Here is a 22,692-nt window from a genome sequence, read left to right as displayed (position 1 = left end):
AACATGTGACAGACCTAACAGAAGAGCCCTTGTTGGATTGCTGTCCAACGACTGTCAGGGCGTGGCTCAGAGCCCATATTTAGCTGCCATGAGGCAGTTAAAACTGGTTACATGATCATCTTCAATTTGGCTTCCAGCTGCCTGTGGAACAATCGGGTTTGTTATGCACACAAGCACCCACTTGCTGAGTTTGCTTGGAGTTGCTGAGTTGGAAGCTCCAGCACACAAGAGTAGGGTCAGAGGGTGGGACCCAGGCAGTGAGCTGTCTGGAGTCAAGGCCAAGAAGATGCTCCAGCTGACCTCATCCTAGGACACCTGCTGGACTGTTGATGTCCTCATAGCCTCTGGCTGCCTCCTTGCTCTACACACAGCCCTGCTATGGCTCCCGTCCTGAGTGGACTGGTAGCTGCAGACTGGCTCGATTCTCTAGGTTCTAGGATGGCAGGCTCATGGGGTGTAAAAAGCGCTCTGGATGTGTGCAGACTGCCCTACATGGGAAGTCGGAACCCTCAGATCACTTCACCAGCAAAGGTCTCAAATTTCTTACTCCAGAGAGGACAGAAACAGTTTTAATGGTCTCAGGGGCTGAGAAACAACCATGGTGACCTGGGTGCATCGAGCTGGAGTCAGAGTGAGGGAGGATAGGAGTGTTACACAAAATAGGCAGCCAGGGCTGACATCTTGTCCTTCGGTCGCCTTGGATTGGGCTTTCCCGGGGGCCGGCGGCCCCTGGCCCGCCCTCGGCCCTGCCTCCTCCCAGGCCCGCCCCGGTGCATGGGGTGGCAGGAGGCGGCATGCTTCAGCTCCACCAGCTCTTGGAAGATGGGGTCACAGAAGACACAACCCGTGTGTTGTGTCTCATCGCCAGGGAGGGGGGATTTGGCTTTGTTGAAGTCCACGTCCAGCAGGGCGGCCTCGCAGGTGTTGCAGGTGTCAGCAGATACTCGTACACGGTGGGCGTTCTCAAAGCAGTGGGCTACCACGTTGCATTTGTTGCAAGCCACTTTCCACTTGGGGCCTGAGGTGGGGTCCAGCACCAAGATCCCATTCTCGCACTCCACGCACTGACCGATGCCCAACATGCTCAGCGAGTGCTGGCAGGTGGGGTGTGTGCACTCATTGCAGCCCATGCCTAGGGGAGAGAAATCGTGCAGTGCACGGTGGCCTCCCCTCACCCCCACGAACCCCTCTTTGGCCTTTTCTCAGTGCCTCAAACTCTGGATCCCTGTGCCAGTGTCTTGGGCTCCTCTCGGCTTTGCTATACTGGCGCTGTGACCCTAAATCCCCAGCTGCCATCATCCTGGTCTCCTCTTACCTAGTCTCCTTGATCTTCAAGGGACCCCAGGCTAATGCCTTTCTAGCAGGTTCCAGCCAAGTCTACCTTAGCTCATTACTGACCCTTGTGTCTCTAGACTGCATGAGACTACTGTCCAATGCTCTGGAAGCTTCTAGAGCACAGGCTGTCAATGACCCAGGCAGACTGCATGAAGACTGAGGTCTTGGGGTCCCCCCTAGATTTCTGGTGAAGTGGGCAAATGCATCACTGTTGCTGGTCCCTAATCTGTGGTAGGGGACGGTTACACACTAGTGTTCGCAGTATGGATGTCTGTGTGGGTCCAGGGCACCCTAGACACACGTTCTTTTTCCAGTAATAAGTGCAAGGACAGATAGAGCTAAGGATGCTCTGCCTGCGGAGTGGCTCCACCTGCTGCTACCTCTTACTCATCCCAGTTGAGGGCTACAGCTCGCTCCTGGCCTGGACCCCGAGGAAGCAGCTGCCTAGAGTTTCCTGCCCAATGACACCAACAGAATCCGTCACGCCAGCAGCATGGCACCTATTCCCTGGATTTCTGTCTCAGGGAAGATTTAGGAAGGGCTGGAGTGATCCTCAGACTCTGGTATGGTGTGACACTGGGGCTGAGAAAGATGGCAGATCCTTCACCAGGGGTGAGGGTTGGCCATGCCAGGGGAGATGACTGCAGGACCAGGCACCGTACTCACCTTTCTTCATGTCTCGGAATGGCGGGTGGTTGTAGCAGTAGGGGCACAGTGGGTAACTCTTGCCCCGGGAACCTGAGGACCACAGGACCAGCTCAAAGTCATCCAACGGGCACCGCAACTCCTTGTAGAGCTTGATGGTACCGTTCTGGGGGAGGGTGTAGGTCTCATCGCAGTGGGAGCAGTGCAGGCGGCTGGGCTTGGCCTATGATGGCAGCAAGAGGGAGACAGGGCTGCTGGGGAGTGATTTTCCATCCGTCTTCCTTCCCCTCACATCACAGACTACCGGAATCTGTGTCAGAGCTCCGACTGCAACTAATAGTCAAGGATCTCTCAACCCTCTGCTTGAGCCTTTGGACATCTGCTGTATACACTATGGCCGGAAGACCAGAAGCCCTGGAAGAAATGTGGTGTTAGGAGGAAGGGACAGTGTGTGTTTGTGAGGTTACTGGCTTCCTGTGCTCTGGGTCACTGGCATGCTGTGGGAGTTTGGTGGCTCCTGATTTAGGCCTTTGGAACATTCTGGTTTACTGGGTGACTTCACAACGCAGAGGCCAAGGAATTGACAGGACTTCCTGAGACAGTGCACGAGAGCCATGAGGGGCGGTTAGAGCGCGTCAGCTCCTTACCTGGATGTACTTCATGAACCGATGGCACTTCCCACAGCGTGAGAGGGGCTTGCCTGTGGCTGCCAAGGGCGAGAAAGATACCTCCATCAGCTCGTCCATGCCTGCAAGCAAGCAGAGTGCAAGGGAGTCAGGTCTCTCCTGCTCTGGCAGCTGACCCTCGCAGGAGGCTAGGGGGAAGTGGGCTGGCAGGGAGAGGCCGCCCCAGCCACGACTGAGAATCTGAGGGACGGCAGCAGGGGAGCCGCAGCACCGCTTGTCGGGTAGGAGATGCTGCTGGGCCGAGTGTGGCATTGACTCAATGGTAACAAGAAGGCTGGCATCCTGGTCAGGGCCTGTGGATGCCCAGAGCCCAGATCTGGAAGCGAACCGTGTCTGGATTCCCTAAGGGACCAGGTGGGGTGGGGAAGAGGTGGAATTACCGGCAATGGAGTCCACAAAGTAGTGGAACTTCCTCTTAAAGATGTCCAGAGTATGGCCTAGGACTTGGCGGTAGTCAGCCTTGCCCTGGGCGATCAGGTTCAGCTGCTTCTCCACTGCGCTGCGGATGGTGGGGAGCACCAGCTCCGCGTCTATGAGCAGGCAGATTCCCACAGTGAGCGCTGGGACCCGGGGCCCAGCACGGCCCCACCTCCTCCTCCTGGCCTCTTCCTACGTTATCCCTCCACGGGGATGGATGGCACGTGTCTAGTGCCTCTAGGTCTTTCCTCATTTCCCACCAGGAAATCTCAGGGAGAGGGGCCAGAGACATGTTTGTTTAGGACCATATCACCGGTGTGGTCTAGGTGCTCTTGGGCCAGGTCTGCTGTGTGTGTCTCTATCTCCCAGGCCCTGGGGCACCTTAGTGAGGGCTACAGGCCCAGTACAGAGCTGGGCTACTGGAAGGACTTTCTTGTTTTTCCCTTTTATTCCTCATCTGTTTATCAAGCCTGTCTCAAGTCCCCGCCCTGGCTCCTGGCAGCACTTCACAGTGGGAGTGGGCTGGGGTGCACTGCCTGCCCAGGGAGGAGGGGGGGATCCAGCTGCTGCCTATCCCTGCAGATCTTGGCTGTGTGACTGAGGGACTCACCGATCTTATAGTAGCCGTGCACCAGGACGATGCCAAGGTTGGTGGGCTTGAGCCGGCGGCCACTCTCCACGGTGACATAGTTGCGCTGGCAGATATTGTTGATGTGCACAGGGATACTAGCATCCGTTCCTGGAACACACGGCAGCGCCTAAGCAGTCCCGAGACAGCCTGAACACAACCTACTAGACTGTGCACCCAGGCTTCACCCTGCCGTCATGGGGTCCAGGCTTCTGGCACCTCCCCATGACTGCTGGGAGGGAGAGCTGAAGGGAACATCATGTGCCTTGCAGGCACTGCAGCCATAAGCTCGGAACCATTACCATGGGATGTTTATTCTAGCCTGACAGCAATGGACAGAGGCTCACCGAGGGTAACAAACTCTGCATGGTCACATAGCTTTATCTGCAACTACTAAGTGTGCCCTTCCTGGCCTTTACCACCTAGAACCAGTGCTCACCCCTCTGAGAGCCAGGCATAACCCCTTCCAAGGAACTCACAAGCCCACTGCTGTACCAGGCTGGCTTCACCCATGTCCTCCCTCTTGCCAGGTCCCTTTATGATCCCTGAGACAGATGGCTACTTACAATTCCTCCTGCCTTGAAGCCTATTCTTGGTGGAGAAGGTGATGGTAAGGCTGAGTTGCATATGCTAGTTAGAAGTTCACACTGACTGCACGCTTGCCAGTGCTGGGGTAGGGGGCATGCATCTTAAGGTAACCCTCTGAGCCTTCCACAGGTGAAAAAAAAATTGGTATCTGGAGGCTAAAAGTCTGCTGATGTTCCATGGTCCACCATAGGCACGTGGTACTTTGCCTATGTGGGGGTCGTGTGTTCCCAGTGTGTTCTCATCACAGCCCTGGGTAGCAGCTGTTGTGAGGCCCTTTCCCTATAGCCCTGAGGGCCTTTGTCATCACAGCCATCCACACCCATGTTCCTGTTTAGAAAGTCAAAGACCCCTTCATTGTGTTTCGTCTAGACTGCAGTCTTGGGCATGGCTGCCAGAAGGTATGATGTCAGGAAGAATTGTAAGTCAGGACAGGGTGGTTCTGTCATCAGGAAGGGGTGGATACTGGGGGAGGCAGCACCCACACACCACAGTGGGCTGAGGGGGGCTCGGTCAGGGTACACCGTATTGCTCAAAGGATAAAGAAGCAGGCTTGGAGCCTTCTTCCAGGGCACAGCTAAAGGGATGTGAGGACAGAGGAGGCTGCTGGTAAAATCTGTTACTCCGTGGGCACCCGAGAGAGCCCTGAGCTCTGTGGGTGCTAGGCAGCGAGTATTGGTCTCCCAGTGCACTCTTGGCCTTTGCAGGAGAGCCAAGATGCAATGGGAAGGCCCTGTGGACGGTCTGGAACTGGGTGGGGCCCCTGGGTCTGGGATGTAGGCTGAGACCCACCGATGCCATGCTTCTCCATGAGTGTGATGAGTTCAGCCTCCGTCAGGTAGTCGGGTGGGCTCGTCTGCTTTTCCAACATCTTCACCTCTGCCACAGCGAACGTATCTCCGCGCTGACAGGTGGGCAGGCTCTCCTCCAGCGGCACGCTCTGCCAGGGCATGATCTCTGTGAACCCTAAGGAGACAGTAATACCACTGAGCCTCCCTCGGCCTGCTAACCTCCAACCTGATGTGTGCCCCTGGGTGAGAAGAGAAGGATCTCTAGGAATAGCAGCTTTACCTGGGGAGATGACGGTCTTCCCTGAGCAAGTAAAGAGCTCGGGCCCGATCCTGAAGGAGATGGTACTCTGGAGGAACTTGCAGTCGTGGCTGACGGTGGCGATGAAATGCCTGGTGATGTACTCGTACAGCCTCCACGCATCACCCCCTGCGAAAGGCCCACAGCCAATCACCTTGGCTGCTCAGACCCCTAACGCCCTCCCCCTCCTGAAGCAGGGTCTTGGTACAGATGCCCAAGAGAAGAAAATCGCAGCGCGGGGAAACCTGCCTTATCACTGGGTGGTCCCTCCTAGCCACAGCTCTCACCTCCTCCATCTGTTTCCAGTGGGGCTGCTCGCTAAGATCCAGCCTGTCCTTGCCCATCCAGTGACATGCCACCCTTTCTTCAAGTGGCTCTACTTGTACTGCGTTCCCTCTCCCGCTCAACCTTCTGGCCGCGGCTCATTAGTACAACTTGCACTGGGTGGGAAGTAGGTACAGCCCCAACATGGAGCCCTGTCTGTCTGTACCTCATGCCCTTTCCCTAGGATGTTGGCAGACTGGCCCTTCCCTGAACAGCTATCATTGCTTCACCACTAGATCTGTGGTATGGAAACTAAACCTTTCGGTGAATGGATCATGTCTCCTCTCCTATGCAGAAGCCGGATGGGACCTGATAAATTACCCAGAGCTGCAGGCATTTACGCTCAGTGAGACCAAAGGATAGTCCTAGGGGAGGAACGCAAAGGCACAATGCCTGTGTGCCTCTCATCATGTGAAATAACAGTCATCAAAATGAGCGCCAGGAAATGGAAACAGGTTTTCTTTGTTGTTATTTTTGTTGTCTGTCTTTGAGAGGCTAAGGGAGAGGCACAGAAATAAAGGGTCAAAGGTGAACAAACGCAGCAGTGGTACTCACTAGAGACCATGTTCAAAATGAACTCTACAACTTGTGGGTGGGATGAGAGGAAAACCTGGAGAGAGCGAGGGACAGGGTGACACTGTCCAAGAAGAAATGTATTGTATGCCGGGTGTGGTGGCTCTCAGGAGGCTGAGATCCGAGGATCAAAGTTCAAAGCCAGCCAGGGCACAAAAAGACCTGAGACTCTTATCTGCAATTAACCTCTAGAAAACAGGAAGTGGGACTTGGCTCAAGGGTAGGGTGGTAGCCTTGAGCTGAAGAGCTCAGGGACAAGGCCCAGGCCGAGTACAAACCCCATGACCCACACACACACAAAAAATGTACTTGTTACGTGACTTATGTAACTGTAATCCCTCTGAATGCAATTTTTATAATGGCCATAAACACGTATACACACACACACGCACGCACACACACGCGCTCACATGCACCTTTCAGGCAAACTCATCAAGCTGGGGGACAAGGGAGCACAGAAGGCCCCCCCACCCCCGCTGCCCTGGCCCAGTCCCCAATACTGCTGACAGAACCTGACTCTGACCAATGAGGCTATAGGGCGTTTGTCTTCCATCCTGGGAGCTTGACAAGTGTGAGGTGAGTTTGTGCACAGGAAAGGGGGACATTGAATACCTAGTTCGGCCTCTGTGGCAGACCTCATGGGAGTGATGGGGGGATGGTCCCCAGCGTCATGGCCTTTCCGTGGACGGTTGATACCTTCTGCTAACAACTGCTTCACCTGAGGAAGAGAGGGCGGAGCCAAGTCTGGACCTGGCCACTTCCCAGCAGCCCTGAGGGGCCGCAGTGCTTGAGGCCTGTCCCAAGCCTCCCTTGGCTATGAGTTTGTGTAGGGGTAGGGCGCATTCACTCACTGTGTCTGCCCAGTAGGGGTGGTTGGCCTGCTGCCGCAGAGAGCCCTTCAGGTCAAAGTTCTCAGGGTAGTGGGTGGTCTCTGTCCGTGGGTAGCTGATGTAACCCTGGGTATACAGCCGCTCAGCTGTCTGCATGGCATGCTGGGGTCCCATGCCTGTGAAAAACAGGAGCAGCTGGATTGGAAGGTGATGGCCGCGTGTCTGCTCTCAAGCCTGGGCACTCTGGCTGCCCACCCCACAAGGTGGCCAGACATCCTGGAGGGTGAGGGTATTGATTGGGTATGGTGGGAACCAAGAGCAACCAGCTGGGTGAAGGCCCATGCCAGGTAGCCTGTTGAAGGATAGGGGAAGCCCAGGGGGACATCCTAGCTGCTGAGCCACAGCGGCGCCCTCAAGGTGCTTGTGGGGCGCCAGGCATTAGAGCACTGCTCCCCAGGCTTGGGGTTGTGGAGCCCGTCGGGAAGACGAAGTACATATCCTCGGTGATGAGTCCCAGGCGTACATCTACATGGGTCTGCACCGAGGAAGGCTGCGGCGGGGCTTGTGACCTTGGAGACACTTCTGAGGAGACACTGCTGAGGGGCTACATTCAGCCCAGTCCCTGCCTCATAGTCGAGGGAAAGAGATCCAGAGAGACAATGCTCATATTGTTTCCTGCTGGCCAAGGCTCGACCATGCACTAGCTATGTTTCGTTCCTTTCTGGAAGTGGCCAATATCACCACTGCTATTGTTCGGATACACCACTGTGTTTACTTAATCTCTACAGCTAAGAGATGGGTAACAGCACTCCCATTTTCTAAGGAGGAAACCAAGACTAAGAACAGGAACAAAGTGGCCAATGAGGAGGAGAGTGGATCAGTTTATCTCTACAGGTGGACCCCCAGGGTATCATGCCTTTAGGAAACACGAGGGCCCTTTCTCCAAGTGGCCTTCCTGTGTGCAGTGCTGGCACAGGACACTGAACATTAGAAGACACTCTGGAGGCTTTAGCAATAATCCTAAGGAATGACTTGTGCGGACTCAAGATCAGAGAGATGAGGCTCAGACTCCAGAGCCTGAGAGGTGCGCAGCACCTCTGCAAATGTTGGCACCACCTGCGCTGGGTCTAGTCAGATCTGCTCTGGCCCACAAGACATCTTTGGAGACTTGATAGGCATGCACTACATACCCAGCGCAGAGCTAGCCACACGCAGCATCTCCACGGTGTTCAGGGCCAGGGGCCTCTGCTTGGCCTTTTCTTTCCTGCTTGTAGCCTCCACCTGGAAGACAGCACGGACTGAGTGATCTTGGAATGGAAAGAGGCCATAAAAAGGGGGATCAAGATGTGTGAGTAAAGGATCTAGATGCATTCATTTGGTCTCCCTGCTTCTGAAATATATTCTTCCCAGCAAACTGAAGACTGGATTGAATATTTATTCAGGACCAGGAAAGAAGAAAGGAACGAAGATTTTTTTTTTCTGAAGGAGAGAAAATCTGGAGGAATGGAAATGAGTCAGGGATGCAGCTACAGATGGAAATGCCATTTGTCATTGTCAGGAATGGAGTATGTGACTGCTGTTTGCTGCTGAGTGCTGACTGAGCAACCAGTATTGCTATGGCTTCTGAGTTTTCAAGAGAAGCAATGAGTCAGGAGTTTTATGGGAAAGCTCACAAACTTTAAGTTGGTAATTCTTCTGAAACCTGTAGATCTTGTGCTGGTTAGATGGAAGACATTTGTGAGCTATGCTTACTTGGCAAGCTAATCACTTCCTACAGCTCTTGCCTTTGTCAACTGCATGCAGACTGGCCAGAGCAGCACATTTTGGACTCCACATTGACAAGTGTGGGTGCAAATGCTGAGGACAACTGTGTATGTGTGGCTGTGGAAGTCACTTAGGTGGAGATTTGAAGGTGGAGACGGAGGCCTCTGTGGAAAGGGTATGGAACAATTTCTACAAGAAGTTCCAGAAGTAAAAGGACATCTGTGAGATGGAGACACTGGCCATAGGGTTTGGTGGGTGAAGCCTGGCAGGGTCACAGACATGTAGAACTTTGCGGGTAGTATATTGGCAGAAATCATCTTTCAAGTTGTCTGTTTCAGAAAGGGGGAGAAAGTTGTGTCCTGGAGTTCTAGTTATTCCTCCTATAGGATTCTAGGGCCACTTCCATTTAAGGCAAAAGAGACGGGTATGGGCAGAGCAGGGTCACCTGGGCTTCCTTCTCCTGTTTTGTCATGTTTAAAAACATCTGTGCAATCTCCCGATCAAACACTCTTACTCGGTCCCAGTCCAAAAGGAGAGATTTGTCTTTGTCGGCATTCACCTGCAGGAAGGGGAACAAAGTAGACACATGAGGAATCTTAGGTGAGCTCACTGCCCTGTAAGAGAATTTAGGCAGAGGAAGCTGGATTTTATTGCACAGGAAAATGGTTCCAGTGTTAGCATCTCATAGCTATACCTTTGCTACTCAAGCTGACACCCAGTCCTCCCACACCCTTGCAAGCAAACAGGCGGTGGTCTCAGGAGGGCAGCCTTGAGTGAGGCTGTGTCCTTGAGACACCTGGTTCTCTACCACTCACTACATCCCTGCTCACCTCCAGTGCCTGGCCAAGCCAGGTGCTCCCCGCTGAGGTCCTCAGCACTGGGCCAACCACAGCAGTGCAGGTATATTTTAAATCATATGACGTGCTTCAGGAGGCTTTACCTTCTAAAGACCTCCAAGAAAGTCAAAAGCCCATAGCCTCCAAGGGATGACATCACCCACTTTACCCATTCCCACCTCTCCATTATACATGCAGGCCTGGCTGAGCACTGCTGTTCCCATAAAGGCTGTATCCCTTTCCTTGGGTACCAAGACTCTTTTTTTTTTTTTTTTGTGGGGGTGGTATTAGAGCTTGAACTCAGGGCTTAGGCACTGTCCCTTAGTTTTCCTTGCAAATGGCTAGCTCTCTACCACTTGAGCCACATTTCTGCTTCCAGCTCCCCCCCCCCCCCAGTCCTGGGGCTTTTACTCAGGTCCAAGCACTGTCCTTGGGCTTTCTCAAGGCTAGAGCTCTACCACTTGAACCACAGCACCATTTCTGGCCTTTCCCTCCCCCCCCTATATATGTGGTACTGAGGAACCGAACCTGGGTCTTCGTGCATGCTAGGCAAGCACTCTACCACTAGGCCAAATTCCTGGTCCCTACTTCCAGCTTTTTGGTGGTTAACTGGAGTCTCACAAATTTTCCTACCCAGACTGGCTTTAAACTCATTCCTCAGATCTCAGTCTCCTGAGTAGCTAGGATCACAGGTGTGAGCCACTGACACCCAGCTCCAAGTCCCTTTTGTGTAGGTACCCAGCTCCAAGTCCCTTTTGTGTAATTTACGTTGTAGTGGGTGTCCTCAGCAGAGGCCTACAGGACAATAATGGGGGAAAATTCTCAGAACCCACATGGCAGTAAGACAGAAGGGAAAAGAACCTTGGCCTGTAGCACCCAGTAGGTCTCTGGTTTGAAGGATTGGATTTTATCATGTCTCTCCACGCAGAATCCCAGGGTTGGAGTCTGACAGGGCCCAAAGGAGATGAGAGAGCTGTCTAAATCACCATATTTCCCCTGGAAATATTTTGTCTGAAACCTAGAGGGAGGGGTGGGGGTTGGAGACAGAAAGACAATTGGTCAGGAATTCACTTCAGCCACTATAGTTCCATTTCCATGTGGGCCATACCTGGGGACCGAGCAGTAAGTAGGGAGATGGCACAAGGGACAACTCCTGCTTTAGAAGTTGGTGTAAGCTGCAGTCGCAGAGGAGTGTGTGTGTGTGATGGAGAAATAAACAAGAAGAGAGGCTCTTGAATGTTTTACATCCACTCATGGCACACTGTCCTCTCAGTGGTGCCTGTGAGACCTAGAGCCACTAAATACAGAATTGTCTTCAGGTTAAAAAAAACCCCATGTGAACAGTACTGGGTGCAAATGTGGCTCTGAGAGGCCCAGGGGCCATAAAGGAAGGTGTTTGGCTACAGGAAGGGTAGATGTATGTGGAGGTCACGCAGCACCTGGTGAAAGCACAGCCGATACGCAGGTCCAGTTCCTGGCGGGCGTCCACCGAGAGCGCTTCGTTATGGTCTGGTTCACCCAGACGCGACATGGCACTGCAAATATCCGTGTCTGTGATAGAGCTAAACTTCGCCCGGAATACAGTCTTCTCATTGCTCTGGGTCTTGTTCATGACGGGCAGAACGACATCAAGGACCTGAGAGGAAAGTGGCCTGGCTGTGACTAACTCCAGGTCTCTGTCTCCTGCTCCACATCTCTATCTAGGCTCCTTCTAGGATTAAATGCCACACCTCTTTCTACCCTTGCCAGACCCTCCTCCTCTCACTGCCTTTCTAGAAGCCTCAGTCTCCCCACAAAACCTTTTCTACATGACTCTTTCACCTTCTGGCTACAGTGTGTCTCCATGTTCCTTTATTACTGCTGTCCTGCCTCTTCTTTTCTGCTTTCATCCCCGCCCAATCAGAAATGCTCTCGCATGGCCTCCCAAGCCATCCCACTTCAGGGAGTGCTTGGAGGGCTGTATGAAATGTTTAAGTAACTAGAGGAAAGATAGGGAAGGAAAAAGGAACAAAGAGGAAGAGGAAGTGGGCACGAATGGGAAGGCCGAGTGGTGGTGGGTGGGCTGGGAGAGTCCCAGTGCTAAGGTACATTAAGGAGACTGTAAAGGGAGAAAGGAATCCCACCAGAGCCTAACCATGAGGCATCCTTATGGGAAAGGAAGTAAAGCCATGAGCTGCCATCATTTTCCATCCTAGATGCAAACAAAGCCTGGGCTGGCATTGAGTCACAACCTGGTCCTTTGGAGAGGGGCCAGGATGTTGAAATGGAATTTGCTAAGGGTGCTGCATGGGAATGCAGGATTCCCCCCACCCTCACCCCCCGTGACCACGTGGTAGGCTTGAACTTGGAGCTGAGCCCTGCCCTGAGCTGTTTTACTCAAGACTAGTAATCTACCACTTTGAGACACAGCACCACTTCTGGTTTTTTGGTGGCTAACTGGAGATAAGAGTCTCACATAAACTCCATCAAAAAAAAAGGTACAGTCACCCCATGTATTTCAAACTATACAACTTCTAAAACAAAGGGGGTGGGGACTGGCATTTTTAAGCTACGACACCCCAACTTTAGTGCCAGAAAGTGTGATGGTGAAGGTCAGAGAGGGTGGCAGAAAGATCAAAAGCAAACGCAAGTGGGCTCTTGGCTCACCTCAAAGCAAATGTTCTCCCCTTCTTTGTCACAGTCCAGCCACAGCACAATGTAGTCACAGCCTCTGCCTTCCACCTGCCACACAGCAGACATAAATACACCTGCCACAGGCCCAGCCTGAAATTCCTCTGGGGTGGAGAGCAGTCCCTGAAGGCCTGAGCCACCCACAGATACACTGATGCCAGAGCTGAGCAAGGAGTTGGCTACATTAAGACTGGCTTGGCCACTCAGAAAAGGATATGGTTCAGAATGGCTGCTTTTATTGGACCCCCCCCCCCATATATATATTATACTTGTAATATGATTTATTTTGGTTATTGTTTATGTCAATTTTTATTCCATGGCCACTACTATTTACAACGAGCAATAAAAGACTAAAGATTTACTGAGGTTTTTATTTCTAAGCATTCTACCATCTGAGGCAAGGTCCCTCCTTACCAACCTCTTTAATCGTTTTTTATTTTTAAAAATTTTTATCTTGTTGTTGGTCATGGGTCTTGAACTCTGGACCTGGGTGTTGTCTCTGGGCTCTTCAGCTCAAGTCTAGTGCTCTACCACTTGAGCCACAGCACCACTTCCAGTTTTCTGGTGGTTAATTGGAGATAAGAGAGCATCATGGACTTTCGTGCCAAGGATGGCTTTGGATGGCAATCCTCACATCTCGGCTTCCTGAGTAGCTAGGATTACAGGTGTGAGCCACCAGCTCTGGCTCCCCTTTAATTTTTAGTTGCTTTTTTGGACAATGTCTTGCATTTTTGTCTTGGCCAATCTGGACCACAATCGCACCAATGTCTTCCTTGTAAGTGGGTAACAGTCTGCATGCCTAGCTTGGTGGTTGACATGGAGTCTCATTAACTTTTTGCCCTAGCTGCCTTTGAGCCGCAATCTTCCCGATCTCCACCACCTAAGTTGTGCACACGTAGGTATGAACCATTACGCTTGGCTTCCTCTTTCAAGAATATGTTTTTCATTTATTTTTTGGAGCTGGTCCTAAGGCTTGAACTCAGGACCTGTCCTTGAGCTTCTGTGCTCAAGGCTAGCACTTTACCATTGCTCCACTGGTGGTTAACTAGAGATAAGAGTCTCATGAACTTGCTGGCCCTTGTTGGCTCTGAAGTAATGTGGGCTTCAGATTTCAGCCTCCTGAGCAGTTAGGATTGCATGTGTGAGCCACTGGTGCCCAGCCCACAATGTGTTTTTAATGCTAAAGACTAAATAGTAGGATAGCTGAAATAAAATAACCCTAAATGTCAAAGAGGTTGTCTTGCATCCTGTGGTTTGAATAAGTTTTTTCTTTTATACTTAACTCTATTTTCCATTTTCTACAACACATATGCATTTGCTTTAATACTGAGAGAAAAAAAAATCCTCAGCCACTCCATTATAAACACAGAATGTATGCCCTCAGGGATTGAGTGACAAGGGTGGCAAGGACATGGGTGCGTGTGTGTACCAGGCCTGAAAATGCCTGCTGGGTCCGCAGAAGGTGCTCAGGAAGGCGAGATGAGGGTCTCTTCTGAGATGAGGTAGAAGGTTCAAATCAAGGTGAGCAAAGACAGTAGCGGCCACCTAAGGGTAAGGAGCCAGAGAAGGGACTTCCTGCCCCTCGCATACCTGCAGGAACTTCACCATGTTCAACTTGGGGTTGGCTTCCTTCTTCTCTGTGGGGGCTTGGCTGAACAGCTCTGCGGGGTCCACCTTGTCCCACTTATTGTACTTTCCTGCCAATCACAGTCACAGTGACAACAGGTCTCATTTAACAGCTTATAAAAGCTTAGCTTCCAGAAAGACAGTGATCTTGGATCTCACAAGACAGGAGGAGGAGGCTTGGAGAACGACTGACCCAGGGGCACCCAACTGTTAGAGGGAGAGCTGGAAGAAGGGGTTTTTGTTAGGGTGGCCTCTACCCACCTGTCCTTCTTTCCTCTGGGCTGCTAAGCTGATGCTAAAGTTCCAGCTACCCACAGGAACCAAGCAAGCTCTTAGCTGGGTTTCCACTGTTTGCCTTGTTTCTGAAGTTTTTCCAGAAGCACTGTTTCTGAAAAGATGGGCTTTGCAAAGGCCCTGAACCATACCACTCATGCCATCACCTCTTCCAACCTTGACTACCATAACCCTTTGCCTTCACCCAGCACCTCACAGGGCATACAACAGGTGCCTGGTTGTTCCTCGGGGAAGGTCAGTCTCTTTAGGCCTCCTATGTACTACCTCCACCTACTTAAGGCCCAGCTCTGAATGATCTGTTCCTTGGCTTTTAGGTTGTATTTCTTGCAGCCTGGGAGATGGGGGTCAGAAAAAGCCAAGTTCAAATCCTGGCTTCCCAGGATTCTCTAAACTTGAGGTCCAAATGCTTGGCTGTACAACCCAGTCGCTCTTCCTGTCTCTGCTGCGGTAATGAGCAGTTAAGAACAACTACCAGGACTCTGCCCTTGTAATGGGCCCTGTCCCACTGAGTCCCCAGCAATGCTGGGAAGTAAGTAACTTAATTGTTCTGGTTACATAAAAGAAACGACAGCTGGGCACTGGTGGCTCAGGCCTCAAACAGCCCAGGCAGCAAAGTCCATGAGTCTCTTATTTCCAATTAATCACCAGAAAACCACAAATGGTGTTGTGGCTCAAAGTGGTAGGGTGCTAGCCTGGAGCAAAAGAGCTCAAGGACAGTGTGAAGGCCCTGAGTTCAAGTCCCATGAGTGATCAAAAACAAAAAGAGACATGATAACTCAGAGGCCCCCTGTGCTAAAACCCAGGAAGTAAAGGGAGCTGGCAAACAGAGGCTAGAGTCCTTAGGTTACTGAAGACATTGTCCTTGAAAGGGATTAAGGTCAGTTTTTGTGAGACTAAGTTGTTATAAGACCAGGCCCTATCCTTGAATCTCTCTCTGCTCCTCACCTCATCACATGATCATCCTCCTTTCTGCATGTGTCCTGTCACTAGCATCTGCCATCATGTTCTCACTGGAACCTACACTATAGATTTCAGCCTCCAATACTGTGAGTTCAATCGTTAGTCTATCCCAGGTATTCAGGAAAACAGACCATGCTAGCAGTCGGGCTCTTTTCTTTCTTTCTTTTTAGGCCTAAGACTGGGAATCAAACTTGGCATCTGACCCTTTCACTCTCTGACTAGCACTCAATGAGGTCACACCTCCAACCCAGCTGGACTCTTGTCAGTCACAGAGCCCCGCTGGCCTTTTGAAGGAAATAAGATAACAAATAATGGATAACTAAGATGACAAAGACAGCCACCTAATGGCCAATGGCTAATAGTCAACTCAGCAGGAGCAGTAGTCTTCTCTAGAGCACCTGGACAGGTCAGGCTCCTCCTGAGACGTGTCTCTTTTCATCCACACAAGACAGCATGGAATAACTAAGAGAAACTTCTGCGATGGGGCCCAGGGGTGCTGGGCTCCAGAGCATGCAAGGTCCACCCTGGCCCACTTACACTTTCTATCACAGCATAGCTATGGTGACATTAAGTCACGCTTCACAGTTCAATCACTCTGAGACTGTCAGGACCCTGGGAGGAGGGTGAAAACCTCGCCCAGCCATGCCCAGTCCCTGCTTCATCATGGCTCTCACTGGGTGTGGACAGTGCTATGCAGGGCAGTGCTACCTTGGCAGGGTAGAGGCAGGCAGAGTGGAGGTCTCACCCAGGAAATCCAGGGTCATCACATGACCACACACAGATGTCATCTTGAAGTGGACAGGCTGGCCAGCGAAGGTGCCCGTGTACTCATGGACTGAGCATGCTCCGTTCAGACCTTTGTGTGAGGACATGTTCCCTAGGGAGGAGAAGTACACAGATGGCTGCTGTGGCTGAGCTGCAGATGGTGTGGAAACCCTAGGCCCAGAGGGCTGGCCTCTCCAAGGGCCCAGAGTCATCTTTCTATAGAGAGGGCAATGAGAACATTCTTTAGGCGGCTGTGGGTCGGCAGGTCCTGAGAGATCTGATGCTGCCCAGGGAAAAGAGCATCTGTGAACATCAACCACAGTGACTTGCTAGGAGTCTGAGCCAGGCACTCTCGGGCTCTTGCTCTGTCTGTTTTCACTTCAATTTTTGTATCATTATATTTAAACTTTTAACATTCTCAGTGACCAACTCCTGGGGCCTCTTTTTACTCTGCCTCATAACCTTTGCACCAAATTTTCTCAGCTTCTATGGATGAGATGCTTCCTCTTAGACCCTTCTGGATCTGGATGCTTTCTCAGCTATACTACTGGCTCTTTCTCCCCTGCCTGTGGGATCAAGAGGAGGTCAGGTGGATACCTGCCAAACTGCTAGGAATCCAGGATATAAACATTCTTTCCATTTTGAGGGAATTCAAAGACAGAAGGGTAAACAGCACATTACCAACTAGCACACTGGCCAGTACAGGGCAAAAGGGACAGACAGTCTCCCTCTTTCCTCAGTGTTTTGCAAGGACTAAGGCCAAAGTTAGGCTTACCGGGCACTCTTGAAGGATGGGAGGTACAGAGGCTGTGCCTGAGGACAAGTCAAGGGCTCAGCCAGGAATAATGAGCGCCCAGCAGTGACAATGTTCATGATGTTGACTCGTCAAGACTTACGACTGTGGTAGGTCCTGGCTGTGTCTAACTCCTTCCAGGCTTAGTTCTGTGGCTTGTGACTAAATGCCCCAAACCGCCTCAGGCCTGATCATTGCATCATTCATCTCACGGTGAACCACGTCTTGACAGCCCTGACAGGTTTAGACCTGGCACATACCAGGTGTGGAAGCAAACACATTCACTGCCTCAATGGACCCAAACTGAAATGCAGAATCACTTCGGAAAAAGAAATCCTTCCAGAACAGTAAAGACAAACATGCTTTTAGTCCAAAGAAATAAAGAAGCCTAGTGTTGGTCTGTGTGCCTACCTCGGGAGAGGATCTTGGCAATGGACTGTGCCAGGGACGGCTTCTCTGCCACCATGAGTACTGTCTTCATGGCTCCAGGCTGTCTGGGCGGTTAGCCCTTCACATCCAGGTGCAGAACAATGACAACAAAACAGTTCAGAAATAGTTCTTCTGTGGTCAATGCTGCCTCGTGAAGGAAAGAAAAGTCTTGAGAATAGCAATACTTTTAACAGGCCTATTTCACGAACAAGGAAACTTTTTTTTTTTTTGGTACTAGGATTGAACCTAGGATCCTTTATTTATTTATTGTTGGTCTTGGGGCCTGAACTCAGGGCCTGAGTGCTGTCCCTGAGCTCTTTTGCTCAAGGTTCTACCACTCTGAACCACAGCTTTGCTTCCAGTTTTGGTAGTTAATTGGAGATAAGAGTCTCATGGACTTTCCTGCTCTGGCTGGCTTCAATCTTCAGATTTCAGCTTCCTGAGTAGCTAGGATTACAGGCGTGAGCTACTAGTGCTTGGCTTTTATTTATTTGAATAAATATATTAAAAATGATCACTATTACCATTTTTTTTTGTAGGTTATGGGGCTTGATCTCAGGGCCTGAGTGGTATTCCTGAACTTTTCTGCTTAAGGCTAGTGCGTTACCATTTTGAGCCACAGTGCCACTTCTGGTCTTCTGGTGGAGATGAGTGTCACACACTTTCTTACCCAGTCTGGCTTTGAACTACCATCCTTAGATATAAGCATCCTGAGTAGCTAGGATTATAAGCATAAGCTACCAGTACCTGGCTAAAAAATTATTTTGAAACAGGTGTATGAAAGGATTTCAGTTCAACATACCAATTAGTTTATGTGAACTTAGAGTCTTAAGCACACTAACTATGTGCTCTAACCCTAACCAGAAGTTATACTTTCAGTCCCAGGAAACTCATTTTAGAAAAATCAAATCTAGGGCCGGGAGTTTGGCCTAGTGGTAGAGTGCTTGCCTAGCATGCACGAAGACCTGGGTTCGATTCCTCGGTACTACATACATAGCAAAAAGCCAGAAGTGGTGCTGTGGCTCAAGTGGTAGAGCCCTAGCCTTGAGAAAATCTAGGGACAGTGCTCAGGCCCTGAGCCCAAGCCCAGGACTGGCAAAAAAAAAAAAAAAAAAAAGAAAAATCAAAATTAAACAAAACAAAACACCAGAGTCAGCCAGGTGCTGGTGGTTCATTCTTGTTTTCCTAGCTACTCAAAAGGCTAAGATATAAGAATAGCAGTTTGAAGCCAGACCAGGTAGAAAAGTACAGGCATGAGCCTGGTCTCATTCAGTGTCTTTTGAACAAGTGGGCTTAGCATGGTGTGGAGGTTTAGAGTCTGAACAGCTGCAGTTCCAGAGTTATCTACTGCAGGAACTTTACCAGCAACACCCACAGAATCAGGAAAACCATTTCTCAGGTCCTTTCTCTGTCCTAGGCACTCTACAGCTAGAAACCCCGTTTTCTTTCATCTACCAGCAGCTCTGTGGGGATGTAAACATTTAAAACCACGGGTGAAACAAGATTTAAAACAATTCAGATCACTGACAGCTGAGACCCTGGTAAAAGAACCCCCAGGGACCCCAGGCCCAGCATGCTCAAGTTGGGCTGTCAGTCCTGTTTCCGAAAGCAGGAGGGACGACAGGGTACCGGGGAGGCAGCCCACCGCCCTCCCTTTCATCTCTGCCAGAAACGGCTATCTCGGGGTTCTATCTACTTTGTTGGGAAAAGTTTTTTTTGCCGCAGCCCAGGAGGAGGCAAGTGGAAACGCTCTGGCGAAGACTGCAGACCTAGAGACTTCACAGACTTCTTCGGGCCGCTGCCCAGGTTCCCTCCAGGCCATCCGATTCCCCCCCCCATCCCCCCTGCATCCTCGAGCCTCAGTTTCCCTACCTGTGAATCTAGGAAAGCAGACCTCGCTCAAGTGAGAGCGAGGCGGCGTGAGCAGGTGCGATGAAGAAGAGCTTTGACCACAGCACGGCTGAGAAAGGCCGCGTCTTCTTCTCCAGGCCCGGAGCAGCCCGTGGTGGTGCCCACCGCCCGCCACCCGCCGCCCGCTCGCAGACCCGCCTCCCCCACCGAGCGTCTCTCCTTTAAAGATGCTCCGCTCCGTGAGGCCTCCGGTAATACCGACTTCCGGATCCGGTCGCTTCTGGAGTTCCGGCGGCGATTGTCCTCCGATGTCCTCCGAGGTCGGGGTCCGCGAGTTCCGCGACTGGCGCGTTCCGCGGGCCAGGACCTGGCCCTGGAACGGCGGTGCGTGGCGGTGCGCTGCGGTCTGCAGGGGTCACCCGCACCCCACGGGGAGCCAGTGCTTCTTCAGGACTTTTGTAGCCCCCCCCCCAAATCCTCCGTCCAGTACAGGGGACGCGATAATGAACAGTCACTGTAACAATTACGAAAACGGATATGCAAGTGTGTTATTAATACTATGTTTGTGTTTGTGCCGACCTTGGGTCTTGAACTCAGAGCCCGCGCGTTTTCCCTAAGCTTTTCTTTTTTTTTTCCCCCTCTACCACTTGAGCCATAGCTCCACGTCCTGCATTTTGGTAGTTAACTGGAAAAAAAAAAAGAGTATCATAGATTTTCTTGCTCAGGCTGGCTTCAAACCTTGATCCTCAGTTCTCAATCTCCCAAGAAGCTAAGATGATAGGTGTATGGCGTTTGTGCCCAGCTTGTTATTAAAATAACCCAAAGCTTCAGGTATGTGCATAACAAAAAGAATGATCTGGGTTACATATATGTGAAAGATACATTTTTTTTTTTTTTTTTTACCAGTCCTGGGCTTGCACTCAAGGCCTGAGCACTGTCCTTGGACTTTCTCAAGGTTAGAGCTCTACCACTTGAGCCTCAGCACCATTTTCAGCTTTTTTCTATGTATGTGGTACCGAGAAATTGAACCTGGGTCTTCATGCATGCTAGGCAAGCCCTGTACCACTAGGCCAAACTCCTGGCCCTGTTGCAGATTCTTTACATGTATTTATATGTTTTTTTTTTATCTGCTCTTTTCCAGACCAAGTGACATCCATCATATCAATATTTTATTATTTTACTTTTTGGTGTGTATTTTCTTTAGCAAGATCTCTGTACCTGGCCTTCACAATCTTAACCATTTTCAAACAAGTTATAGAATTAAAAAAGGTTTAGCTTTCAGCCAGAAGTTTGGCTTAAGGTTAGAGTGCTTGTCTAGCATACATGAAGACCTAGGTTTGAGTCTGCAGTGTCACATACATAGAAAAAGCCAGAAGTGGTGCCGTGGCTCAAATGGTAGAGCTCTAGCCTTAAGAAAGCCCTTGGACAGTGCTCAGGCAAAGCCCCAGGACTGGCAAAAAAAAAAAAAAAAGGTTAAGTTTCCATGTACTCTGAAGACATATATGAAAGTCCTATCATCATCATAGATAAGGTTCAATTAACAAATATGCTAAATTTTCTTTCCTGGATTCCCTATTATTCTGCACTTTCATATATATATATATACATATATATATGTATATATATGCATATACACACATATATAAGTATATATATGTGTATATATGTATATATATGTGTATATATATACACGTATATATATACATATATATATATATATATTGCTAGTGCTCTACCGCCTGAGCCACAGCACCATTTCTGGCTTTTTCTGTGTATGTGGTACCAAGGAATCAAACCCTGGTCTCTCTGCATGCTAGGAAAGCACTCTTACCACTAGGCCAAACTCCCAGCCCACAATTTTTTTCCCTAGTGTAAAAAGCTTTTTGTTTTGTCGTTATTGTTTTGTTAGACCATTAGGACTATGGAAGACAAGTAGTTTTCATGACTTCAACTTCCTTTGAGTATCTTTTCTGGGTTTGGATATATTTAAAGTACTAAATATATACATTGCTTTTGCTCTGTGTAGACCTTTTCCCCAATAGTCTTTTTTTTTTTTTTTTCAATCCTGGGGCTTGAACTCAGGGCCTGGGCACTGTCCTTGGACACTTTTTGCTTAAGGCTAGCTAGCACTCTGCCACTTGAGCCACAACGCCACTTCTAGCTTTTTCTGAGTGTGTGGTACTGAGGAATTGAACACGGGGCTTCATGCATGCTAGACTAGCACTCTACTATTAGGCCATACTCCTAGTCCTCCCCAATAGTCTTTACTGGAATACTACACATCCTAGATATTCCAGAAAAATTCCAGAAAAAAAGAACATTTCTACAGACAAGCAACAATGCTTCAGAAACATTCTGGATGTTTCTCTTTCTTTGTTACTTATTCATAGATTTTTGTCTTCAAAATTATACTAGAGATCTATTCAATCTCTTGTTTCTGCTGCCACCCACCCTCTTGGTCTCCCCATTTCGACAGAAGAATCTTTCCTGTTTTCCTGTCAGCTCCCTGTTACAGCGCCAGGGCAAAGGTTAGCTCTGAGGGGTCGGATGGGCTGGAGGTGAAGCAAAACCATATGCCCTTTATTCATTTTATCCAGCACCAAATTTCATCCTGTATAGTTGGAACAAACTGGGGTCTGGATCCAGTAGGGGGCACTGGGTGATGAGCTCTGGACAAGTGTCTCTTGGGCTCTCTTCCTTGGAACTGACCAGACTGTGGGGCTGCCCTTTGCCTTCTGATGGGAGAGCCCTGCAGTGCAGTTCCCCCCACCCACACCAGCCCCATGGTTGACAGGTGACCCAGACTGAGAGAAACCCTCCCAGTGTGACTTTCCCTCCCCAGCTTCACTTGACTTGAAAGATCATGTCCTACAGTCAAGTCGACTAGAGGAGCATTTCTAACCACCTATGGCTGTATTCACTTAAGGAAGGAGTGCAGGCTGATGTTTATGTGAAGTCTCTCCTCTGTGGGGCTTGGAAGAAGCCATAAGCTACAGGGAAGCCCAGCCTAGCTGTGGGACTTCAGGAAGCAGAGCTCTGGAATATCTCTAAGCAGATACTTTAGGGCCATCAGTGTATACCATACCAGCCAGCGTGGTACAGCTGTAGATTTGAGACTTCAACCCAAAAGAGTTAAGATGTACTTAGCAAATCTGAGAAAGTGAGGCCGTCTGAAGCCTGAAGGGTCCAGTCAACACATGAACGTGTGTAGGAAGAAGGACATATTATTTGGGACCTGTAAGACTTGTATGGGGCGTTGGACTTATTTGGTACTTGTATCATTTCTTCTTACAATCTCTCCCTTTTGGAGAAGGAATACATATGCTTTCTCTGCCACACAATTTTTGTTTGGGAATAGATACCTTCATTCACTTATTTAATTTATTTAGCCAGTCTTGGAGCTTGAACTCAGCACCTAGGCACAGTCTTCAGACACTTTTGCTCAAGACTAGCACTCTGCCATTTGAGCCACTGCACCACTTCAGGCTTTTCCTTAGTATGTGGTACAGAGGAATCGAGCCTAGGGCTTTGTACATGCTAACTAAGCACGTTTTCCACGAGGCCCACACTGGAGAGGAGTTTGGATAGGAAT

General features: G+C 50.1%; 1 protein-coding gene across 3 annotated transcripts; it reads right to left on the bottom strand.

The window, feature by feature from the left end:
- Positions 1-539: 539 nt before the first annotated feature.
- On the bottom strand, positions 540-19,293 carry Top3b (DNA topoisomerase III beta). 3 transcript variants are annotated; one of them, XM_090320542.1, is made up of 18 exons: positions 19,122-19,293; positions 17,232-17,328; positions 16,008-16,139; positions 13,973-14,079; positions 12,359-12,433; positions 11,152-11,348; positions 10,574-10,730; positions 9,322-9,435; positions 8,303-8,393; positions 7,134-7,288; positions 6,895-7,000; positions 5,368-5,514; positions 5,089-5,262; positions 3,694-3,822; positions 3,047-3,196; positions 2,628-2,728; positions 2,002-2,203; positions 540-1,132 (listed from the first exon to the last, which is right to left on the bottom strand). In XM_090320542.1, exons 2-18 carry the CDS (start codon positions 17,299-17,301, stop codon positions 651-653), a joined length of 2,589 nt encoding a protein of 862 aa, XP_090176668.1. In that variant the 5' UTR covers positions 17,302-17,328; positions 19,122-19,293; the 3' UTR covers positions 540-650. The 3 variants fall into 3 exon arrangements, with proteins under 3 accessions (XP_090176668.1, XP_090176671.1, XP_090176669.1); XM_090320545.1 differs by lacking the exons at positions 17,232-17,328; positions 19,122-19,293 and adding an exon at positions 14,270-14,396 and having other exon boundaries at positions 16,008-16,076; XM_090320543.1 differs by lacking the exons at positions 17,232-17,328; positions 19,122-19,293 and having other exon boundaries at positions 15,971-16,050.
- Positions 19,294-22,692: the final 3,399 nt, after the last annotated feature.

This window comes from Megascapheus bottae, chromosome 28 (assembly GCF_031878675.1).
Source record: "Megascapheus bottae isolate mThoBot1 chromosome 28, mThoBot2.hap1, whole genome shotgun sequence".
Lineage (NCBI taxonomy): Eukaryota > Metazoa > Chordata > Mammalia > Rodentia > Geomyidae > Megascapheus > Megascapheus bottae.
The sequence above is the reverse complement of the archived record's forward strand: the minus strand, read 5'-3'. Positions and strand labels throughout refer to the sequence as shown.